Source organism: Mauremys mutica, chromosome 5 (genome assembly GCF_020497125.1).
Source record: "Mauremys mutica isolate MM-2020 ecotype Southern chromosome 5, ASM2049712v1, whole genome shotgun sequence".
Classification (NCBI taxonomy): Eukaryota; Metazoa; Chordata; order Testudines; family Geoemydidae; genus Mauremys; species Mauremys mutica.
In genome coordinates, this window is record NC_059076.1 from 3,840,496 (window position 1) to 3,865,773 (window position 25,278).

At 48.4% G+C, this 25,278-nt stretch overlaps 1 protein-coding gene across 1 annotated transcript in view; it reads right to left on the reverse strand.

The window, feature by feature from the left end:
* Positions 1-25,047, reverse strand: part of LOC123371189 (complement C3-like) — a 94,979-nt gene extending 69,932 nt beyond the window's left edge. Inside the window, exon 1 of the mRNA XM_045018490.1 lies at positions 25,013-25,047. Within this exon, the coding sequence (XP_044874425.1) occupies positions 25,013-25,047 (35 nt within the window). The remainder of the gene's footprint in view (positions 1-25,012) is intronic.
* Between the last annotated feature and the right edge of the window lie 231 nt (positions 25,048-25,278).

A 25,278-nucleotide genomic window follows, 5' to 3' on the forward strand; every position in this document is an offset into this window, starting at 1 on the left:
CATTTCCTGGGTGCTCGGCAGAAGCTGGGAAATGACCTGGCTGAGTCACTCTCATCTCTGCATGATGGCAATGGCTTTCAGTCCTAATGCACCATCTGCTGCCAAAAGGCAATGAGCTGCTGCTGTGTAGCAATGCAATCTCACGTCTGCCAGCACCCAGGAGACTTAGGGTGATGGTCAGTTGTGCGGGCTCCATGCTTTTCATGGTATGGCATCTGCACTGAAAAAAGGTGTGAAATGGTTGTCTGTCGTTGCTTTCACAGAGGGAGGAAGGGAGGGAGGGAGAGGGGAGCCTGATGACATGTACCCAGAACCACCTGCGACAATGTTTTTTGCCCCATCAGGCATTGGGAGCTCAACCCAGAATTCCAATGGGCAGCGCAGACTGCGGGAACTATGAGATAACTACCACAATGCAACACTCTGGAAGTCGACACTAGCCTCGGTACATGGACGCACACTGCCGAATTAATGTGCTTAGTGTGGCTGCATGCACTTGACTTTATACAATCTGTTGCCAAAAATCGAATTCTGTAAAATCAGAGTAATCCCGTAGTGTAGACATACCCCAAGTGCATTGCCCCAGGGCTACTGCTGTGCAGGTTCTGAAGGGTGGGATAACAGGCGTTGGACAGTGCAGGCACTCCAGATATCTGCTGGATACTGGTGCTTAGGTATTGCTTTTAATAGTCACTAGAGATATGCCCGAGGTGAGCGAGCAATGGAAAACCACGACTCAGGGAAAGTTAACAGGGTTTTGTGAGGTGGCAGGACTGAACATTGTACATCCCACCTTGCACAGCGGGGTCCCAGCTGCTTGTGGCTACAGACAGCTGGAAGGTATTAATGTGTCAGTATCTGACTGTAATGGAAGCTGATGTACCTGCTGACCAGCACTGGCGAATCTGGGTGGTTCAAGTTAAATTCTGGAAACCTTCATAGGAACCTAATTCAGAGGCCCATTTTTCAGTGGTGCTGTGCTGAGTGCTTGCAACACCCTTGAAGTCAGTGGAAACTAAGCCCAGCCTCTTTGCAGATGAGGCTACTTCTTTAGGTGCCTAAAGTCAAAATAGACGTAGGGTGCTGAAGGCGGAATCTTGAAAGGGGCTAGGCTGGCACTCTGTGGGAGCAAAAAGGGCTCTGGGGATATGTCTACATTGCAAACCAAGCCTGGGGTCTGACTCAGATTTGACCCCAAGTCCCCCTTCTGTTCACACACAAATCAGTCTGTGTCAGCAAGAACTGAGGACCCAGTCCTAGGACTCTGCTAAGGGGGTGGGTCAAAGCCTAAGCCCTGGTGCAACTCAGGTTCAAGTCCTGGCATTTTGCAGTGTAAACACAGCGTAGGCCGCAGACCTGAGTCAGAAGGGCTGTGTAGTGCAGTCTGAACTCATTAACATGGCCATGAGACCGGGGTCCAATGATTGTAACCCCAAGTTTACAGTGCAATGTGAATGCTCAAGCACGGGCTGGGAACCACTGAGTCCACAAGCCTGGGTCCCACAGGCCCGCATTACTGCAGTGTAGACATATCCTGGGAAACTGACTTCTTTTCCAGAATCAGGGCTTTGGAAAGGCTTAGCTGCACAGATGGAGCTGCATTAGCCCAATTCAGTGGTTCTCAACCTTTCCCACCTACTGTACCCCTTTCAGGAGGCTGATTTGTCTTGCGTACCCCAAGTTTCACCTCACTTAAAAACTACTAGCTTACAAAATCAAACATAAAAATACAAAAGAGCCACAGCATACTGTTACTGACAAATTGCTTCCTTTCTCATTGTTACCGTATAATTATGAATTGGAATATAACTATTGTACTTACCTTTCAATGTACAGTATATAGGAGCAGTATAAACAAGTCATTGTCTGTATGAAATTGTAGTTTGTACTGACTTTGCTAGCGCTTTTTGTGTAGCCTGTTGTAAAATTAGGCAAATATCTAGATGAGTTGATGTACCCTCCAGAAGACCTTTGTGTACCCCCAGGGGTACACGTACCCCTGGTTGAGAACCACTGGTCCAATTTATTAGAGGGGATGGAGGGTTTGTCTTTTCATTTCTCTTTGTCTCCACCATCCTCCTTGCCTTAATCAAAGAAAGAAACAGGGACATTAACTGCAACCCCTCCTCCTACATTCATGCAACAGAGTGTGAATCTGAGTTATCACAGCAACATGGCTGCATTCTTGCACATCTGCATTGCTTTCATGTCTTGATTACAATGGAAGAGCCTGCTGCCACATGCCATTCACCACAAATGCTGTCAGCAGGCCAGAGTCTGCTCTCAGGGGCACCGGTGTAAAACTGGAGGAATGGCCATTATTGGAATTGCTTCAAGATCTGAATCTGGTCTGATACCTTCAGCAGAGTTTAGTCTATGCAGTGTCCTTATACTGTGCAATATGGAGCCAACCTTGCTATGAAATCCTAGCTTTTTGTTTTCTAGCATCTTTGTGTTCAAACATGCCACCTGGATGTTACATGACTGTAAGGTATTTGCTCTGAACAATATTGTTGTAAACAGATATATTTTGCAAGATGGTTTTAGTAGAAGTAGACAACAAAGAGCTCAGATTTACCAAACAGATGTTGTGTGCGTGTGCGCATGTGTCCTTTGGTGACTGTTAGCTGTATTCTTTTACTCAGACCCTAGTGGAAGGAAGTCCATTTCACACAGGATGTAAACAGAACACCAGACGTTACTGCAAAGTTATGGCAATTAGTTAAACTAACCAATCATGCTGCCAGAGCAATTAAAAATGACTCTTTGGTTTTGTAAGCTTGTTATTTTCCTGCCCAAGCAAAGGTTCATTATTTGCCAAGGGGTTGGGGTCTGTTGTTGGGCAGAAAGGGAGGTGATAGATGTGTGTTTTGAAAAGCTACTGTTCAAATGCCATCCTCATCCCTGGGCGACTCCACTGGAACTATTAACCCTTTGGCATCACTAGGTCGATTTCAACCCCCTCTCCCCCTGCCTAGGCTTTCCCTTGCTGCGCAAGAGGGATGTGGGGATTAGGGGAAAGAGAGGAAGAGCAACTCACCAACTTTTTTTTTTTAAATTCTTCCCATTATTTGCTGCTCAGTCATTAATTGAATGGCCAATACCAAAGCAAATGCATCCCACGGAGTTACACTTCCCTGAGCCTTCAAACCAACACATCTGAAACGAAATAAGCCTCAATAAGCCTGACTGCAAAAAGTGATTGAAGCTGTTGTGCTGTTTTTGTCACACAGCGTGAGATGACAGTGAGCGAGAAGGCATGGTGATGCAGAGGGCTTCTTTATGTCTTGCACATGAAAAGATATGAACAATTTCCCTTCCAACTTAACATGATAGCAGGGGTGGATCTCTGCAGATAAATTTGACAATAGGACCCCAAAGTTACATATGTCAGGCTGAATCCACCTCTCCTTTCTGTATTTCTATGGCCTTGTAATGGGGTTTACAGACCCCACGCTAAGGCCGAGGCAGAGGAAAGGCTGCAGCAGTACTGGGCACACTCCTGGGGAAAGGACCAGTGTAGAGGAAGCTCCAGGAGCCCAGGGAGGATGAGAGAAGAGAGAAGCCATTTCCCAAGAGAGGAGGAAGACGGCTCTGCCGTGGCAGAAGAAACAAAATGAAATTCAACAAAGACAAATGTGAGGTACCACACTTAGGAAAGAGAAACCACATGCACAGATGCAGAATAGGTGATAGCTGGCTTGGCAGCAGCACCGCTGAGAAGGATCTGGGAGTGGTGGTGGATCACAACCTCAACATGAGTCAGCAATGTAATGCTGGTGCAAAAAAAGGAAATGCAATTTTAGGTTGCATTAACAGAGGCATAACATGCAGGTCATGCGAGGTGATCGTACTGCTCTAATCAGTGCTGGGTGGGCCTCAGCTGAAGGACTGTGTCCAATTATAGTCACCAATGTATAGAAAAGATGTAGAGAAACTGGAAAGAATCCAGAGGCAAGCGACAAAGATGATCAAACAAATGGAGCGCAAGCCATATGCACAAAGGCTGAAGGAACTGGGTATGTTAGTTTGGACAAGAGGAGATTAAGGGGGGATATGAAAGCTGTCTTCAAATATTTGAAAGGCTGCCATAAAAAAGATGGAGAGAAGTTGTTCTCTCTTGCCACAGAGGGCAGGACAAGAGGCAATGGGGTTCAAACTACCGCATAGCAGATTTAGATTAAATCTCAGGAAAAACTTTCCATCTATAAGAACAGTAGGACAATGGAACAGATGCCTAGGGATGTCGTGGAAGCTCCTTCACTGGAGGTTTTCAAAAGGAGGCTGGACAGAGACACCTGTCTCGGATGGTTTAGACACAACAAATCCTGCATCTTGGCAGGGGGTTAGACTCAATGACCCTTGCAGTCCCTTCTAACCCTACGGTTCTAGGATTCTATAAGAAGCTGCTATGGAGAGTGTCTGGCTGTGAGTCTCCCCCCACTTTTGTGACACTCCCGTAGGGAGAGTTAGAACCAGGGCCAAAGGCACACGAGGGTTGCAGACATTGGCTCTGGACTGTGGGAATTCAACGCCTCAGCTAAGGCCACATCCAAGGTTGAGACACAGGGTGTGATAGGAAGAGGCCCAGGGAAACATGAATATGAGCAGGCCGAACCCAGGTCATCACATGCTGCTACACTGTCTGGGCCCTGGCCTGGGACCCAGTGGAGATGGAGGGGCCCGGATCCCCCTACCCACCCCAGAGCCCCAACTCCTGGCCCCAAGAAGGGAGGGACTAGGGGTTACCGGCAAAGAACTCAGTCCAGCAGGATCCACAGAGCAAAGGACACACTGAACTGTAATAAGGACTGAAATCTGAGGCCCAAACTATTCTGCTACAGGCTTGCATGGCATATGCAGACGCTGAGGAATCTAAGCATTTATTTCTGTAGAAAGATAAGTTTCTAGTCCTCCTGGTTGCAAAGAAAACCTTCCAGCTGTGAGCTGAACGTAGCTGATACAGTGATGCCTGAGCATGCAGAAACAATGCCATGAAGGTGTGAGCCACATGGGGAATTCATCTCACTGTGGTGTTAACACAGAAGCTCTGTCATGATTCATTAATTTCAGAGTTAACTATTTCACTACTGATTATTGTAGTGGATAGCATGGGGAAGGGCCATTGTTCAGTCTGGATAGCCCTGCCCCTGGGATGAGTGTGACACCCTGTCCTGGGTCCCCAGAGCAGACAGACACAGACTCAGAATGTGAGGGCTGACGTTCCTCGCTGCTCTCTGATGTTGCTTTCTGTCTTCTGTGGAGGAGGCAGCATGGCACAGTGGAGAGATCAGAAAGCTGGCCCTCAGGAGGTTGGATCCTGTAACTAGTATGAGACTGGGGACATCACGTTCACTTTCCCATCTGTGTTTTGGCTAGAATAGAACTCCCCCACCTTCCTAGGGTGTTTGGAGATCCATGAATCACAAGTATTATGTCACATGCAGTGGCTGGTGTGTCTCAGTGATGGTTTCAATCATCCCTCTCAAATGGGCCCAGAGCCCAGGCATGGGCAGCAGCCTCTCAGTCCCAGGAGCACTCACTCACAGGCTGGTTCCCCTCTCCAGTGCCAGGACGAGTCCACGTGGGGCCACAGCAGGGCACTAGTGAGATGGGACCACATGTGGCACAATGCTGCCGAAGAGCCAGTGGCTGAATTGGCACGAAGAGCTGTCAGTGCTTGTGGGGCCCCTCTAGACTCATCTCCCTGGATAGCAGGTGATTGTTACACCTAGGTCCATTGTGAGGAAGCTGGTGTGGTCATTGCCGATGCAATACCACTCACATGAGGACAAGCAGGACTTCTGTATCTAGTTCGTTCAAGCTAACACTTTTCACAGACACCTGTGATAAATGAAGGGGGGGCGGGGTTAGCTCCCTTTTATGGGCACCCAGCCAACCAGTTAGCTATACAATTCCTCTTAGTAGCTGTTCTCTACTTGCTTTACCTGTGAAGGGTTAACAAGCCCACAGGTAAAGGAAGGGAGTGGACACCTGACAAAAGAGCCAATGGGAGGGCTAGAACTTTTGAAAATTGGAAAAAAAACTTCCCTTTGTCTGTGTATTGTGGTTCTCTGGGGAAGAGGGGAACAGGGAGCAGTTATGTTGTGAGAAGCTTTAAGTCAGATATGAAAATCATCAGATCATATCACAACCCAGATATATAAGTAGATCAGGAATGCTTAGAAAGATGCAATTGGGGTTATTTCTTTTATTTCTTATTGGCTTGTGGATGACTCTGTGCTAACCTCAGATGCTTTTGTTTTGCTTGAAACCTTTAAGCTGAACCTCAAGAGAGCTATCTTGAGGCTTAAATTTTGTAATTGTTTCTTTTTAAATCTAGCAAAAGTCTAAGTTCCAGATATATTTTCTTTAATTTTGGTTTTAATAAAATGTATCTTTTTTAAGAACAAGATTGGATTTTTGTGTCCCTAAAAGATTTGTGCATATGTTGCGAAATTAGCTGGTGGCAACAGGTGATTTCCTTTGTTTTTTTTTCTCAGCTCTTCCCGGGAAGGGGAGTGAAAGGGCTTGAGGGTATCCCACAAGAAGGAATTCCCAAATATTCAAATGATCTGGAGAAAGGGGTAAACAGTGAGGTGGCAAAGTTTGCAGATGATACTAAACTGCTCAAGATAGTTAAGACCAAAGCAGATTGTGAAGAACTTCAAAAAGATCTCACAAAACTAAGTGACTGGGCAACAAAATGGCAAACGAAATTTAATGTGGATAAATGTAAAGTAATGCCCATTGGAAAAAATAACCCCAACTATACATACAATATGATGGGGGCTAATTTAGCTTCAACTACTCAGGAAAGAGATCTTAAAGTCATCGTGGATAGTTCTCTGAAGACGTCCACGCAGTGTGCAGTGGCGGTCAAAAAAGCAAACAGGATGTTAGGAATCATTAAAAAGGGGATAGAGAATAAAACAGAGAATATCTTATTGCCCTTATATAAATCAATGGTACGCCCACATCTCAAATACTGCGTACAGATGTGGTCTCCTCATCTCAGAAAAGATATACTGGCACTAGAAAAGGTTCAGAGAAGGGCAACTAAAATGATTAGGGGTTTGGAGAGGGTCCCATATGAGGAAAGATTAAAGAGGCTAGGACTTTTCAGCTTGGAAAAGAGGAGCCTAAGGGGGGATATGATAGAGGTATATAAAGTTATGAGTGATGTGGAGAGAGTAGATAAGGAAAAGTTATTTACTTATTCCCATAATATAAGAACTAGGGGCCACCAAATGAAATTAATAGGCAGCAGGTTTAAAACAAAGAAAAGGAAGTTCTTCTTCACACAGCGCACAGTCAACTTGTGGAACTCCTTGCCTGAGGAGGTTGTGAAGGCTAGGACTATAACAGCATTTAAAAGAGAACTGGATAAATTCATGGAGGTTAAGTCCATTAATGGCTATTAGCCATGATGGGTAAGGAATGGTGTCCCTAGCCTCTGTTTGTCAGAGGGTGGAGATGGAGGGCAGGAGAGAGATCACTTGATGATTACCTGTTAGGTTCACTCCCTCTGGGGCACCTGGCATGGCCACTGTCAGTAGACAGGATACTGGGCTAAATGGACCTTTGGTCTGACCGACTACAGCTATTCTTATGTTCTTATGTTATGTTCTTATTCCTTCCTGGATTCTCAAAAGGGTTTGGGGGTTTTTGCACTTGAGTGGTGGCAGCATCTATCCATCCAAGGTCAGAGAGAAGCTTTGACCTTGGGAGGTTAATATCAGCCTGGAGTGGTCACTTTTAAGTTTTTTAAATCCCCACCTTCTGCACTCGAAGTGCCAGAGTGGGGAATCAACCTTGACAACACCAAATTCAGTACATTTTAAAATGGACTATGAGAAACCACTATGTGTCCCAGTACCAACACTTCAACAGACCAATGAGCATGTAATCCCAGCCCTTGTCAGCAAAGTTTGACATGCAGTTCACCAAGTGAAGGAAGGAAAAGCTCCAGGCAAAGATGGACTGACAATCAAAACGATAAGACCTGGAGGCCAAGACCTCTAGAAAATCTCACTCAGAGGTGTAGCCATTACTTGGAAATGCAGAAGATAGCATCTAGCTGGAAGGAGTCCAACACCATCATGCTGTACAAGAAGGGTGATTGTGAAGATCTAAGGAACTATCATCCAACATGACTGCCCTCACATGTCTACAAGCTGTTCGCCAAAATAATAACAAACCGACTCTCACAGAGTCTGGACAAGCAGCAGCCGAGAGAGCAGGCTGGCTTTTGAAGGAATTTCAGCACAATGGACCATATTTTCACTATAAACCAGCTATTGGAATGCTGGGGATTTAGTTGGGGATTGGTCCTGCTTTGAGCAGGGTGTTGGACTAGATGACCTCCCAAGGTCTCTTCCAATCCTGATAGTCTATGATTCTATGATTCAAGGGAATACAAATTCACTTTATGTATTGCCTTCGTCAACTATGAAAAAGCATTCGACAGTGTAGAGATCAATGCAGTTTTGAAAGCTCTTGCAGAGCAGGGCATCAACACAAACCATATCAAACTATTAAAGGAAGAAAATTCTGACTGCACTACAAATATAACTTTATTTGATACCCACCTTTGCATCCCAGTTAAGAAAGGTGTGAAACAAGGAGACACGGTTTCACCGAAACTCTTCACAGCCTGCCTCAAAATTGTAATGAGGCAGATGAATTGGAAGGGTGGAATCAACATCTATGGAGAGCAGTTAAACCATCTCAGATTCGCGGACGATAGTGTGTTGATCACTAAAAATACTATCAAACCACAGAAAATGCTGTGAGAACTCAACACAAAAAGCAGCCAAGTTGAACTGAAAATTAACAGCTCCAAAACAAAATGTATGCAGTCTGATACCTTGCCAAAAGCCCAAATAACAATCAAGGGAGAACAAATAGAAGAAGTTGAGCAATATGTCTATTTGGGCCAAGAAATTAACGTGTGCCATGATCAGGAAGGTGAAGGTGAACTCTCGCAAAGAAAGAAAGATTGGTGCACATTCAATTCTATCAAGGATGTCCTCTAAGGGAAAATCAACAAGGCAACACGCACCAGCCTCTTCAACTCAACAGTATTGCCAGCAATGTTGTACGGCAGCAAAACATGGGTGCTGACAAAGACAGAGAAGTAGCAACTGTCTGTCCCGAAGAAGGCGATGGAAAGAAGAATTCTGGGAATTTCAATCTGCGACTGAGTCCCCAGTGAAGTGATCAGACAGCAGAGTGGAGTGCAGGACGTCGTTGTTGAGAGTAGGCATAGTAAAATGTGATAGACTGGGCATATAGCGAGGATCACTGACAGTTGATGGACTGCAGCTGTTGCTGACTGGTACCCACTGGAACTGAAACAACCACTCGGCTGACCTCCAAAGAGATGGGAAGATTTTATCATGAAAAGACATGGCCGCACATGGAGAAGGAAGGCCAGTTTACGAGAAGAATGGAAGACGTGTTGTGATCGGCACAATCTATATGAGGGCTGATGGACTGATCAGACAAGGTGATCAAGGTGATGTGAAACCTCAGGCCAGTCTAGAAGCTTTGTCCTCCACATGTCTACCTCATTAGCGTTATTGCATATTGTCGGGTACCTTTAGGACCCATGTGCAGATCTCAGTTGGTCCTTTAATCCAACTCTCCAGAGAGTCTTCCCAGCATTTGATTATGCTCCATTGAAGACTATAGGATTATGTCATTAACTACAATGGATGCAGGACTAGGCCCTTAGTGAAGACAGAACTTAATAAAGTGTTGGTTGTAAGCTAGTTCAGCAGCTAGAGAATTACAGCTGTGTTACTAGCATTCTAACCTGCTTCTTTGTTCAGAGGCTTGGCTAATTAGAATTGTGGATTTCACTGGGAAAAAAGTCCTGAACTTTAAGCCTAATCAAAAATGTGCCCAGCACCTCAATTGTTAATGTTGATGCATAAGGATGCAGATAATCAACTACTCTTTCAGGAAAGAAGAGAATCTTTGCTTAAGTGACACTTGAAACCATGCAAAGGGTAGGTCTTTGATCTTCTTAAGGGGCTCTTTTCTTGAGAAAAAAATCACAGCCTAGCTACGGGATTTGCAGCACAGAAAGAACTGCTTGCATGTCGTTGAATCACAGTTCAATCAGGCCAGTAAAATAAAGCTTTTCTTTTGCAATTACATACATGCTCCAGTTATCTTACAACTCCAGAAAATCATAGAATCATAGAATCTCAGGGTTGGAAAGGACCTCAGGAGGTCATCTAGTCCAACCCCCTGCTCAAAGCAGGACCAACCCCAACTAAATCATCCCAGCCAGGGCTTTGTCAAGCCTGACCTTAAAAACCTCTAAGGAAGGAGATTCCACCACCTCCCTAGGTAACGCATTCCAGTTCTTCACCACCCTACTAGTGAAAAAGTTTTTCCTAATGTCCAACCTAAACCTCCCCCTCTGCAACTTGAGACCATTACTCCTTGTTCTGTCATCTTCTACCACTGAGAACAGTCTAGATCCATCCTCCTTGGAACCCCCTTTCAGGTAGTTGAAAGCAGCTATCAAATCCCCCCTCATTCTTCTCTTCTGCAGGCTAAACAATCCCAGTTCCCTCAGCCTCTCCTCATAAGTCATGTGCTCCATCCCCCTAATCATTTTTGTTGCCCTCCGCTGGACTCTCTCCAATTTATCCACATCCTTCTTGTAGTGTGGGGCCCAAAACATATACTGATTCCTAAGCCTTGTGTATATCAATTGTAACACTTTCAGTCAATAGCTCCAAGGGCACAGAATTTGTGGGATTGTCAACATAGGGTCTATAGTACATAATTAATGATAATGTATGTTTTCAGACAGTACAAACAGGAAATCTTAATACCCTCACAAGGGCAAGAGAATAAGATTTCTTCATTAGTTTATCTAAGGACCTGAAATCTTCCCTTTTAACCTCCTTTACAACCCTTCATAACTTTCCATTCATCTTGGCACTGTTTTTGTTTTTTGTTTTACAGTTCCCTAGTAGGCTGTGTCTCAGTGCAGAAGCTTGAAGGATGCATTTATCTGTATTGAGCAGCATTTATGTTAGCATATCACTTCAGGATACTGAAAATCCCAAGATACCCAATTTACAGACAGGCAACATTGTTTGCTAACAAGCTGATAAACCAGCAAACCTGCTCTTTTTTTCAATCCACGAACAGTGTTGACCCTAGAGTCATGTGAAGCAAAATGCTGAACTCAGATCCTAAAGCAGAGCCTGCCAAGTCAGGCCTCAATCCCAAGAGCAGCCTCTAGGTGCTTCCTGGGGTTGCTTGGAAAGGCTTCATTGTGGCTTGCCAAGGCTTCTTTTTTTCCATGGAGAAAATGGTCTTTGTGCCTTTTAAGGACTCTTCCCACTTGAAGGGAAGAAGCAGAGCAGATGAAATGATGATACTGGCATGTGACATGCACCATTTGAGGTGCTGAGATATGGGACCTGAAAAGATTTGTTCATACAATAACCAGGCCAAACGCAGGATAGATTTTGGCAGAGGCTGGCCAAAAGCCCAAAAACCCTCCTCTGTTCCAAGAGCTGCAGAAGAGCATTCTGGGTGTGACGTTGCACTCTATTTGATTTTATGAAAATATGCTAATGTAACTGGAATATGCTTTATACAAAAGGTCTCTTGTAAGGAATCATTACAAAGCTTATAATCTACTGAGTGTGATCATCCTCTTTGTATAAATGTACCACTCTTGTATCTGAACCTAGAAATATGAACTATAACTCTGAGGGCCTATTGTAATTATGCAAAGTGTGGGCCATTAATGGTGGTTTGGAATCTTGATGACTCCCATTTACCAGGACAATTGACTGCAGATGGGTGTGTTTTACCTGTAAGTCTTCCTGTATACGTGTGCTGGCAAGGGGTGTGTGCTGGCAAGTCTTGCAGTGGCATGTGATCATGTCACCTGAACTGAAATCCATCTTTAACCTGGTGCTTTTCCGTTGAGAAGGCGGGGTGGGGGGAGGAGGGAGGGAACCTGCTGCTGATTATCCTAACTTCAGGCTATGAAAAGTTTAGGTGCCCCTCATGACCTTTGTAAATGCAGTGGTTTGCTGTGTTTTTAACACATTCCTATCTTGCATCCTCATTGTCTGTAACATGCCCTCATAAATCCCGTTCTTCCTGCCCTAGATTCCTTCTTCTGGCACTTGGTATCTTCCTTTACTTCATCTCAGCTTTAAACCTTTTCTCTCAAAGAACTGAAAACTGGTAGGAGCAATAATAAACCTATCCCTCTCCAGATGCGCTTTCAGAGACTTCTTCACCTCTCCTCAATGGACCTTTAGCCTCTCCTTTTAAACCTTGCCACTCAAATCATGGGCACGTTCACATTGGAGGGCAGGAACTCTTCCGCGACTCCACTGATTGCCTGTGCAGCCAAGATGCTGGGGGCGACAGCTGAGTCAGAGCCAGAGGGAGTTCTGGAGGGAAGACAGACCCTGTGAGGGGAGTGGGAGGGTCACAGATCTACACCATTGACCGTGGTGGCTCATTTTGGTGACACAAGGATTTTGGTGACACGTCTCATTCTGGTGACATGTGGACAGAATGTGGCTGGTGCTTGGAAGAATGCCATCCCTTTGTTTTCAATCTGACCCCTGTTGTTAGGTGTTGTACACGCACCTAGTGAGAGATAGTCACTGCCTTATAGGATTTATAATCTGAACAGACAAGGCAGACATAGGGGCAGGAGAGACAGAGGACCAGAGAGAGGAAGTGATTATTTCGGGGCAGGTCTCTGGCCTGTATCATACAGGAGGTCAGAGCAGATGATCGCAGCGGTCCCCGCTGCCCTTGGAATCTGTGACCTTGCACAAGGTCATGCAGCAGGTCAGTAGCAGAGCCAATAACAGAATGAAGAAGCCTTGACTCCCAGTCTCACACCCTATCCATGGAGCCACACTGCCAACTCAGCGCAAAGATCAGCTTGACAATCAGCTGCTACTCATGCCAGGAACTTTTCAATACATGATTTTAATTATTGTATAGTTCTGTTTAAATTGTCCCTTCCCAGTGGGTCCTTTTGGCCCAACGATGCAGTGGTTTTATGAGCGGTTATGGTGCCAATTAAGTAGTTCCATTAAAATCTTACCATGTGTTGATTGGTCCTTCTGAGAGGTCAGTGGAAGTGCAGGAGAAACTTTTATTGATTTTGTTGAGCTCCTGGCTGCAAAGGATACAGGACACTAAAAATGTATCTGTGATCTCCTAAACTCCCACATCGCGCCATGTTAAGAAATAGGTGCTAATGAGTGATAATGGAAAGGTGAATGATGTACACATAACTCCTCGGCGTGAGAGGGTATTTTCCGTGAGACCCATGAAGGTTACTAGACACTAAAAGAGGGAGCCAGGAAGGAAAGCAATGCAATGTTCCCTGCATAGGATTTTCTGAACTGAACATTCAGCAAACTTCAGTAGTCAGACACCTACCTACCGTCGAGCTGTCAAACTTCATACCCCTTTGCGCTTGACTACTGACAACTACATTTGTCTCTGTTCACCTGCAGAGACAGACTCTTAGCACTTCCTAACAGGACTGGGTGGAAAGTTCAGTCCCTTCAAGGAAGCAGGGTCACGTGGGAGCCAGTGAACGCCAGCATGGAAGTACCCCCGGGTTGAAGATGGAAGAGTCTGATGCAGGGAATAGGGGGCTTCACACAAATACTGTGTTCAGGATCCTAATTTCCACTGAGATCAATTGGCATTAGGACCCTAAACCCCTTTGAGGATCTGGGTCACAGTCCCTGCCCCACAGCGATTGCAGCCTTCCTTACACACGTATAGCAAGCAGCAGGCTGGGCCAGGGAAGGGAGGGAGGGAGGTGTGAAGGTTTCCACAGCCGATGAGTATGTGGAGATTTTCAAAAACGCCCAGTATTAGCCTAGCTCACGGCTCCCATTGATGTCGGGGGAGCAGAGTACGGCCAGTTGGCAGGGGCGGCTCCAGGCACCAGCACGCCAAGCGCGTGCCTAGGGCGGCAAGCCACGGGGGGCGCTCTGCCAGTCGCTGCGAGGCCGGCAGGCACGCTGCCTTCGGAGGGTCCGCTGGTCCCGCGGCTTCGACGGACCTCCCGCAGGCTGCTGCCGAATCCGCGGGACCGGAGACCTCCCGCAGGCTGCTGCCGAATCCGCGGGACCGGAGACCTCCCGCAGGCTGCTGCCGAATCCGTGGGACCGGAGACCTCCCACAGGCTGCTGCCGAATCCGTGGGACCGGGGACCTCCCGCAGGCAAGCCACCGAATCCGTGGGACCGGGGACCTCCCGCAGGCTGCTGCCGAATCTGCGGGGCCGGGGACCTCCCGCAGGCAAGCCGCCGAAGGCAGCCTGCCTGCCGTGCTTGGGGCGGCAAAATACCTAGAGCCACCCCTGCCAGTTGGAAACCCCAGCCTCCGTGCTTTGTAGCTCTCTTCCTTTCAGGCCAAGATTAGGGAAAAGCAGGTGTCGAGGACTCTGGAGAGGCACAAGAGGCGAGGCCGAAGAGGGAGTTGGAGGAGGTATCTCTATGTACTGGGAGAGCCGGGTTGGTCCAGGTATAGAGGGCAGCATGGGGATGGAGGTGACCGAGAGAACACCAAGGCAAGAAGAGTGGGTGAGGTGCAGGAAGGGGAGCAGGTACAGGCAGGCACCACAGGGCAGGCAGGGGCAGTGGTGTGCGGTGCTCTGAAGATGAGGACAAGGAGACTGAACTTTCTGCAGAATAAACTGAGTGCACAAAGGGATCCCACATCCCTCCTCCCTCAAGCTAACTCTCCTTCCTATCTCTCTATGCATGTCCAATGCACCCATCGTGCCAGCCGTGACTCATGGTCCCTGAGGTAGGAAAGCCCTTGGTTTGCTGAAGTGTGCTGGATGGACTGGGCGAGAGGAGGGGGGATGATGGGCTGGAGGGGGCTGCAGTAGCTGAGATGAAGAGGAACCACGACGTGAGCTGGGTTCACATCGCTGGGAACAGAGAGGGCAGGGAGGGCGTTAGCAACATCCCAGAGGGTGGAGACACCTGAGCTGGTGAGAAGGCTGGTGTGGGTGGAAAAGGAAAGGGAGGGGCCAATGATAGCCCCACGGTGAGCGCCTGGGTCGGTAGGGAGAAGAGGCTTGGAGGATGGCTGAGGACATCCAGGAGAGAGGAAGAGCTGGGGAACGTGAGAGAGACCATGGGAGTGAGTGAGGTTACCCAGCGGGTGATGGAACAAGGACAGAACCATGCTGGACTCTACAAGAAAGGGGAGAGGAGCGTGCAGCTGCACTGAGGAGAGGCCAATCAGGAAAAGCGCAGGCAGGGCAGGACACAGCACACACCTCCTAAAAGGGGGAGGGATAGCTCAGTGGTTTGAGCATTGGCCTGCTAACCCCAGGGTTGTGAGCTCAATCCTTGAAGGGGCCACTTAGGGATGTGGGTCAAAACCAGTGCTTGGTCCCGCTAGTGAAAGTAGGGGGCTGGACTCGATGACCTCCTGAGGTCCCTTCCAACCCTGATAGTCTATGATAAGAGGGAGGGTGGGCAGATCTGCAGTGACCCAGCATGTCCACTATGACCACATGGAGCTGGGGTCACAACAGCTGGCTGTGGGCAGGGGGCTGCATGCCCTGCCTTTTGGCTGATGGGTCTCCAGGTGCCTTGTCGGCACACCCAGACCATTGTTGCTTGGGGCATCTGCTCAGTGAGCCGGGGGAGAGCACTGTTCTGCGGAGTCATGTGACACATGCACCTTCCTCTCTCCAGGGCCAGGTGGGTTCCCCCCGCCCACCCATTCCTCAGCAGTGAATGTGAATGTGCTGTGTTCCCTGTGTTCAGTGAGTGTGTGTGTGTGCGCACGCTGCATGCTGGCCAGCTCCTGGACAAGCAACACGGCCCCACTGGGCAGCGCTGCTTCCGCTGGGCCATGGGGTGGTGGGTCGTGGAGACGGATGCTGGCCTGCTCCAGTCTCTCCCTGGGCTCAGGCAGTGACAGGGCAGCTTCTGGATCGTGTGTGTGCAATTCAGCGCGGGTGACAGGAGGCTGCTCTGCACACTGAGCTAACCTTCCCCCCACCGGGCTGGAGCGCAATTCGTTCTGCCGGGAGATTGCAGCCTTGTAATGGTGGAATTGATTAAATGAATGTGCAGCCTAAATTACGGACCACTCTGGCTGAGACTTTGAGGTCACCAACCCACCTTTTGATTCATGCTATTTCCTGCCCTCTCCCTTTTCTGCTTGGTAAGAAAATTGCTGCCAGGAGAATTATGAAGGGCTATTAGGCTGCTGACACTTTCCTTCTTTTTTCGGTTTCTGATGTTTCAGCCCAGGGGTGGGCTAAGCAATCACTGCTGAGGACACAGCAGGAAAAGTCGCACGCTCTCTTTGGGTTTATTCACCGAGTCCTCCTGGCATGGACTTTGATGCAATCAGAAATAATAAGGAGAAAGCAGAGGCAAATGGGAGTCCTTTTGTTTTGAAGAAGGAGCTTGTGGGCTGTATAATAATAACAGCAACTAGTGCTTAGCTTCAGCAGATTGCAAGGTACTTTCTGAAGAAGGGTTGGTGTCATTATTCCCCTTTACAGATGGGGAAACCGAGGCACAGGGTGGTGAAGTGACTTATTCAGGGTCACCCAGCAGGCCAGAGTCAGGAACAGAGTCCAGGTCTACCAAGTCCCAGCCTAGTGTTCCACCCACTAGACCACACTGCTCTGGAGAGAAGCCCCCGGACAGATGTATGAAAACCTACTCTGACAGCTGTTGAACTCTCAGTAGGCCAGCCCCTCAGCTGGCATAGATGAGTGCAGCTCCACTGTCCATTTGGCACCTGCAAAGGCCTGGCCTCTCCCGGGCTGGGCAGCGTCATGGGCAGCCTGGCTCTCGGAGGTGGTGTGCAGCCACGCTGCTGGAGAGGGGTTCAGGGGCACAGCCTCTGCAGGCTCCCTGCTGTGTGGGGGAACGTGCCTGCGGCCCCCTCCCCATGTTCCCTGGCACATCCAACCATCTGCACAGGGTTCTGGGGGTGAGAGGCATGGCCCCTCGCCCCCGGGGGGAGTAAGCAGCCCCTCCTGGGGTGCAGGAAGGCAGCAACCCCTGTGCCCCTGGAGTACGAAGCTTGTGAGGTGTCTGGCTCTTACGTAGAGGTGCACATAGAGGGGAAGGGCCTGGCCTCCCTTCATGCCCTGCCCCAGTGCACTCACCCAGAGACAGTTCGCGACCTGCCCCATGCTGGAGGGAAAAACATTCTGACCGAGGCGCAAAGCAATTCCTCTGGCTGCCCGGCTCTCCCATCTCCCAACAGCTCAGCCACAGCCCTGTCCCTCCCCACCGGGGGCTGGCTTCTCCCCTCCAGCATGAGTTGGGACCACTGGGCTCCGGCACATCTTTGAGGGCAAATCATTCCTCCCGGATATTCCACTCTCCCTATGCCCACGCAGCACCATCCTGGGGTGCCCTCCCTACCTGAGCCCCACAGGGCTGTGGGTCCCACCCCAGGTGCAGCGTCCAAGCTCCTGCAGTTCAAGACACCGTGAAACGCTCTGGTTTACCGGACTAGGCAGAGCGGTTGGGAGTGCAGGGTGGGGAGCTGAAGTCAATTCATTTAAACATTCAGTCCAGGCCTCCTAGGAAACTTCCTGCTGTATCCACCCAAAGCCAAGTGAAGTCAACGGGGGCTTTAGCTGAGGCAGGATTGGGGGTTCTCTTCCCATTACCAGGCTCCACAATGTTCCCGTCTGTTTCCAGTCTACACGGAGCTGCGCCTCAGGCCCCAGGAGGGAGCTGAAGCCTGGGAACACAAGACACCCCTGCAAGAGGGACCCAGGATTGTCAGCTCTTTGGGCAGGGACCATCTTTTTGTTGTGTGTTTGAGCAGCACCTGGAGCAATGGAGTGCTGGGCTGGGGATCCGAGGCACTACTGCAATACAAATTACGATTAATAATGTCTGTCCCAGCTCCGCAGGACGTGTAGCTTGCAAAATCCTGCAGGAGGACAACGCCCCGCCTCCCAGCAAAACAGGGGGACAGACCTGCAACACTGTGAAATGTAACATCATCTGACCCAAGCCAATCCCACTGGCAGCCTTTTGGCTTTCCCCGGCCGTTACTTTCCCTCCTCGTCTCCTCGGTGGGCCAGTGGGCAGCTCCTTTTCTTGAGACATTTCCTCTGAGCCAATGAACTTTCAGATTTGTGCCGGGGGAACACTCCCATCCCATGGTGCTCTCCCAGGCAGGGGTCGAGTCCATTACCACGGCAGCGAGAATAAACCAGCACCTCCGGCCTGAGGCTGACCTTGACACAAGGTGGAGGGGGAGGGAGCGCAGGTCAAGTTCATTGTCTTTTCCAATGGAATTTTTCGCTTTTTAATTTTATTTACATAGCACATGTGAAAAATAAATGGGGGGGGGAGAGGGCACATGCAAAGCTCTCCCCCCAGCCCCGGCTTTCCCTGGGGAGATGAATGAGCTCTCCACACAGGAGGATTTTCCATTTCAGACCAATACACCTTATCAAACGAGGCCCTTCTTGGCCAGTGTCCCATTTTAGCCGATTGGCCAGTCTGCTGCAGAAACTAAGCCAAATTCCTGCTCTGGGTAACTGCTGATGCCAATGTAGCTCCACCCCAGCTGAATTTGGCTCTGCATTTAGCCACTGTGGGGAACATTTTCAAAGACACCAAAGTACCTTAGGAGCCTGAGATCCATGGGACTTCAGCTCTGGCTACATACAAAAATGATGCCGCTTTAATTCGAATGATGCAGTTAAAATGGTATAGGGCCCTAGTTTGGACACATACCAGTATAAATGAGCTTATATCAGAATCGTTTATTCCTGTCTGGGAAAGGCAATCAGCTATACTGGTATGAGTACAACTGAAAACTGCAGCCACACTAGGGGTTGCACCAATATAACTATACAAAGTAGGTGCTTAAGCATGTGCAAGCAGATGAGTTTTGTCTAAACTCAGACTGTTTGTCCCTCGCAAATTCTGCCATCCAGATGCGGGGGAAGGAAACAAATGAACTCTATGTGCGTTCATTCAAGAGCAGAGTGCTTGGTTCATTTCACCCACGTAATTGTTACTGGGACACTGAGTGATAAAATGTAATGCAAAAAGACAAAACCACCATATTATCTGTGGGTGAATACATCTGACTAAGCAATCACTCTATATTTGACCTCTCAGTCCTCACCTTCAAAACAAATCTGCACAACACATTCAAAAGACAAGCCTGGGAGTGTAAATTCATAACTTTGCTAGACACTAAAAATCATGTTTCAGAGTGGTAGCCGTGTTAGTCTCCATCAGCAAAAAAAACGAGGAGTACTTCTGGCACCTTAGAGACTAACAAATTTACTTAGGCATAAGCTTTAGTGGGCTAAAACCCACTTCATCAGATGCATGTAGTGGAAAATACAGTAGGGAGATATATATACACAGAGAACATGAAAAAATGGGGGTTGCCATACCAACTCTAATGAGACTAATCAATTAAGGTGGGTTATTATCAGCAGGAGAAAAAAAACTTTTGTAGTGATATTCAGGATGGCCCATTTCAAACAGTTGACAAGAAGGTGTGAGTAACAGTAGGGGAAAAATCAGCATGGGGAAATAGCTTTTAATGTGTGTAAAATCAAGTTCCAGTTACAACTTACAGCTGTGCTGATTTGACACATGCTTTATTGCAAACTAGTTATCTATCATCTGTGTAATTCACCGTCTTTCACATAAATGCATGGGGTTTTTTTTCCTCCCACTCACTTATCTTACTTGACTTTGCAAACAGTACCAGGTTTGCCATTCTCTAAGAAATGTGACAGAGGATTATGCTTATAAATCCAGGGCTGCCCAGAGGATTCAGGGGGCCTGGGGCAAAGCAATTTTGGGGTCCCCTTCCATAAAAAAAAAGTTGCAATACTATAGAATGCGATATTCTAATGGGGGCCCCTGCAGGGCCCGGGGCCTGGGGCAAATTGCCCCACTTGCCCTCCCCCCGCCCCCCGGGTGGCCCTGTATAAATCTTAAATGTAAACTGCTGTATAATAAAGCTGAGACAACTAATAAAAGGAAGGAAATGATAGAGTCAGACTGTTCTGGTATCTTATTAGCTAACTTCCAACATCTAGTCCAGAGGCTGATTTCAGTGATAGGTTACATACCACAGTCGATATTTTGTAATTTCACTGCTGAGTTCCTTCCCAACTCTTGGGTGATACCAGCAGGTTCTGGTGACTGATTACTCTTTAGTTTATCAATTTGTTCCAAAACCTGCTCTATTGACATCTCAGTCTGGGACAATTCCTCAGATTTGTCATCCAAAAACAATAGTTCTGATGTGGGTATTTCGCCCACATCCTCTGCAGCCAAGATCAATGCAAAGAATTTATTTAGCTCTGCAATGACCTTGTCTTTCTTGACTCAGTCTTTAATCACCTTTGCCATCTAGTGGCCCCACTGCTTGTTTGGCAGGCTTCCTGCTTCTGATGTACTTAACGGGTTGTTTTTTTTACTGTTAGTTTTTGCTTCTCAAATTCTTTCTTGGCCTGTCTCATTATATTGCTACATTTAGTTGCCAGAGTTTGTGCTCCTTCCTATTTACCTCATTAGGAGCTGACTTCCACTTTTAAAAGATGCCTTTTTGCATCTAACAACCTCCCTTACTCTGCGATTTAGCCACAGTGGCATTCTTTTGGTTCTCCGACTGTCTTTTGGATTTGGGATTTAGTCTGAGCCTCTGAAATGGTGTTTTTAAAAAGTTTCCATGCAGCTTGCAGGCATCTCACTTTTGTGACTATTCCTTTTCATTTCCATTTAACTAGCTTCTTCATTTTTCTGTCATTCCCCTTTTTAAAGTTAAATGCTATTGGGCTTCTTTGGAATTCCGCCCCCCCCCCCGCCCTCCCACCCAAGGATGCTAAATGTAATAACATTATGGTCACTATCACTGAGTGGTGCAGCTATATTCACCTCTCGAACCAGATCCTGTGCACCACTTAGAACTAAATCAAGAATTGCCTCTACTCCTGTGGATTCAGACTAGCTGCTCCAAGAAGCAGTCATTAATGCTGACTAGAAATCTATACAGCATGCCCTGAGGTGACATTTACCCAGTCATATGTACTCTTATTAGTCAAGCCTGGAATTTCTATCCATAGAGATTCTATGGTAGCGTTTGATTCATTTAAGATTTTAACCTTATTTGACTCTATGCATTTTTTAACATATGGCACCACACCCCCACATCATAACCTACTCTGTCATGCCTATATATTTTGTACCCTGTACAAAAGTGATAGTTTTTACAAACAGCTACCGAAGTGATCCTAGCAATTACAGGGTGGTGAGCCTAACTTCAGCACTGGGCAAATTGGTAGAAACTCTAGTAAAGAACAGAATTATCAGACACATAGACAAACAAGATTGGTTGGGGAAGAGTCAACACGGCTTTTCTAAAGGGAAATCATGCTTCAATAATCTATTAGAATTCTTTGAGAAAGTCAACAAGTATGTGGGTATGGGTGATCCAGTCAATATAGTACACTTGGATTTTCAGAAAGCCTTTGACAAGGTCCCTCACCAAAGGCTCTTAAGCAAACTAAATAACCATGGAATAAGAAGGAAAGTACTCTCATGGCTCAGTAAAGTTGATCAAGGGTATAGAACTGCTTCCACACAAGGAGTGATTAAAAAGCATTAGGGCTGTTCAATTTAGAAACGAGATGACCAAGTGGGGATATGCTATAGGTCTATAACGTCATGAGTGGTGTGGAAAGAAGTGAATAGCGAAGTGTTATTACCCTTTCACACAATACAAAAACAGGGATCTGCCAATGAAATGAATAGGCAGCAGGGTTAATACAAACAAGAGAAGCACTTTTCCACACAATGTGCAACTAACCTATGTGTAAGCGGGGGATGGTCCCACTATTGTGGGGAGCTTTCCTGGCTTACGCACTGCCCCAGTGGAATTGTCTAGTGAATGGCTCTGCGCCCTTGCTCCCACTCCCTTTACCCAGAGGCAGCCTGACCTCGAGGGCTCCCCTTCCTTCCTCCCGTGTGTCAGAGTCCTAGTAACCCTGACAAGGCTGCCCCAGGATTCCTGGGAGGCTCGACCCCCAACCTTGTCATGGTCACTTAGGACAGGGGCTGGGTGTCCGCACTCCAGGGCACTCTCTTCACACCGGCTGCTTCCCTGGCCCACTGATCATTACATACAGCTCAAAGCAAATACAATTTATTAAACAGCAACTAATACAAAAGAAGGGAAAATGGGAGAGAGTGAAGGAAAACACGTAACCCCGCTCTGTGGGCACAGGGACACCACAAACAGCCATCGCTGTGACACAAGGGCAGTTCACAGTCTGTCCCTCACACGTCCCAGGCCCCTGCCCGGCCCTGGCGGTGCGGCAGGGACGCTGCGGGTCGGACACTTGCTCTGGGGGTGGCCACACGCTCTCAGGCTCTAGGTGGCAGGACCCTTCTTCCCAGCGTCACCCCCCCTGTTGGGGTTACGATCCCCCCCAAGTCTGGTCTGCAAGGCCTCTAGGCTGGGGACATCTCCGTCTGCCCAGGGTCCCCCTCACCCTCCCCAGCTGCTCCCCGCACTCGGCTCCGGACTGCTCCAGCCCCAGCTCCACCCTGCTCAGTGCTGCTGCTGCCCTGCCTTGGGCTCGGCTCTCAGGCCCCTCTGGCCCCGGCCGGCCCGGCTCTGCTCCCCAGCCCAGCTCGAGCGCCTGATCTCCCCTTCGCTCGGCTCTAGCCCTGCTCTGCACGGCAGCTCCAGCGCACACCGAGGACGGGACCTGGGCTCCCGACTCCCGCATTAGCCTGCTGCTCTGTCAATCAGACTGACCGGGAGCACTGATCTGGCCCCTCCCCATTGGCCCTGGGGACTGTCAATCTCAGAGTCTTGATTTCTCATCAGCCCTTCCCCTTTTATTTATTTATTTATTTTTGGTACTGCATGGCTGTGAGCAGGTGGGTGCCAATCCACGCCACGGGACTGTGTTTGGATCCACCTTCCTCTCGGCTCCCTGGCTCTGCTCCCCCCGCCCCACCCCCACTGCAGAAACACCCCATCCAGGGGCTCCGAGACACGCGTGACCGGCACCGGAGCCACAATCTGAGCCGGGGATCTCAAGCAGGGTGGACGCTTCTCCCTGGGGTAGAGGTCCCACTTCACCTCCCACCCCTTGCCACTCTGATGGGCGGGAGCCTTAAAGCTCAGGGCATGAAGCTCATTGTGGAGTCTGGCCTCCAGTTCGCGCACACCGTGGGGGAAGGGAAGGGCATTTCGCCCAGCCCAGCCCGGTCTGCCCAGACAGACAGACTGACAACACCACCCGCTTCCCCTGCAATCATCACCATCTGCCTGGCCCAGGGCATGGGGACTGGGGGCGCTGGGTCATCAACCCAGGCCAGCCCCTTTTCAGCCAGAGCTGCATTTTGTGGGCAGGCTCTGCTTCAGTTCCCAGCCCAGCTCTGCAGGTGGCAGGTGAGTCCCGGGGGAGAGAGGTAGCGAATGAGTGGGGGGTGGGAGGCTGTTGTGTCCGGCTTTAAGGAATTGGAAAGTTGGCAACCCTACTTGGAGAGGGCCAACCAAAACCCCCCACTAAACTTCAGTAAGGGGCCAACAGTCCCTGTACATCTGGAACTCGTTGCCATGGGATGTTGTGAGGCCAAAACTATAATGGAGAATAGGTCCATCAATGGCTATTAGCTGAGATAGGCAGGGATGCATGGGGCAGCCCTAAACCCCATGCATGGGCCAACCCTAAACCTCTGACTGCCAGAAGCTGGGAGTGGAAGCCAGGGATGGATCACTCCATTATTGGAGACGGGATACTGTGCAAGATGCACGTGGTCTGATCCATGATGGCAGCTCATATGTTCTAACTTATATCCCTCCTTGGCCCAAACTGTCCCCCATCCATCCCAGGCACACGGATGCCAATGGCAAGGAGCCTGGCAAGGTTCTGCTGTGGCAGGCAGATGAGTGGAAAAGTCAGATTGGAGGTTTCATGGGGTATCTGTAGTGGGGAGGGGGATCTCGGGATGCAGGGACAAATCCAGTGTATCCATTGGTGACCACCCCTCCCCCCATTCCTGGTGGTGGGGGAAAGGATGGAATTCGTCTTCACCAAGGGCTTTGTACAGAGGAGAGGAACTGAGCCATTGATCGCAGCTTGAGTGCTGCACTGAGAAGCAAGCATCAGTTCAGGGTCAGTACCTGCCCACTGTACACTCCATGCCTTGTGCTAAGACACAACAGTGAGCTAAGGATACGCAGGCAGCCTTAGTGGTAAGAGGATAGATGTTACTGTCTCTGCTCCGATGGTATCTCAGTCCCTTCATATGATGCACATTCAGAATCACAATGCCTGTGAGCCTTGCACTTTACTGCATCTGCAGCAGGAAACGTGGTCTCAAAGGCTGAACTTGGAAAAGCTGGAGCCTAAGTCATGGCCGTGTAATGTGTATGCACAAGAATAAATAGGCCATTGCACCAGAAATACACCCAGGGCCAGTCAATTTACCTCCCTGTGCCTCTAGCTGGCAAGTGGGGCTCATAGTCATGGCAGGCAGCTTACCTAGAATAAAAATTCTGATTCCAAACCAAGAATGTCAGTCCTGGCCAGCTGGTTTGTAAAAATTGTGCCACTCACACATGCTCTGTGGATCTGCACTGCTGACCCTGGCTAACAGGACAAGGTCAAGCAAGCAATTTGGGCACTGATTTTGGACAATGTGGCCCAAAGTGCACACAGTAGACCTTGCTCTTGTGCCAGAGGTGACACGTGTTTATTTGTTTAGATAGTAGTGAAACAGAAAAATATTTTTTTTCCATTTGCAAGTCAAAATCTTTGGGGAGGAGAAAAGAGCATTCTTAGGAGTAGAGCTACCACATGCTGCTTGCTATGTTAGAAAAGCAGCATTGAGTCACACAAATAATTTTGCCTCTAAATACATTCTGCAGGCTGCCTTTTCAGTTATAATCACCCTGCTGCCCTTACAGTCTAGTCATACCATATCTCCTGCATCCTGCAGAAGTTCTGCTTCATGTTTCAGGTGAGCCAGAATTTCTCTGTCATTCACCTGAGTCAAAAGCAGATCTGTAGCTCAGCACTTGTCTGGTGATTCAGAGGGAGAGATTTTATTCTCTTGTAAAATCCAAAACACAACTGTCAGTGAATTCTGAGATACAGGTAAGTGCCACACGTGCATTCTTGGGGTAAATAACTTTCAGGCACTGATACATTTGTTTCACAGATAGAATTATCCTGTTGCATTGG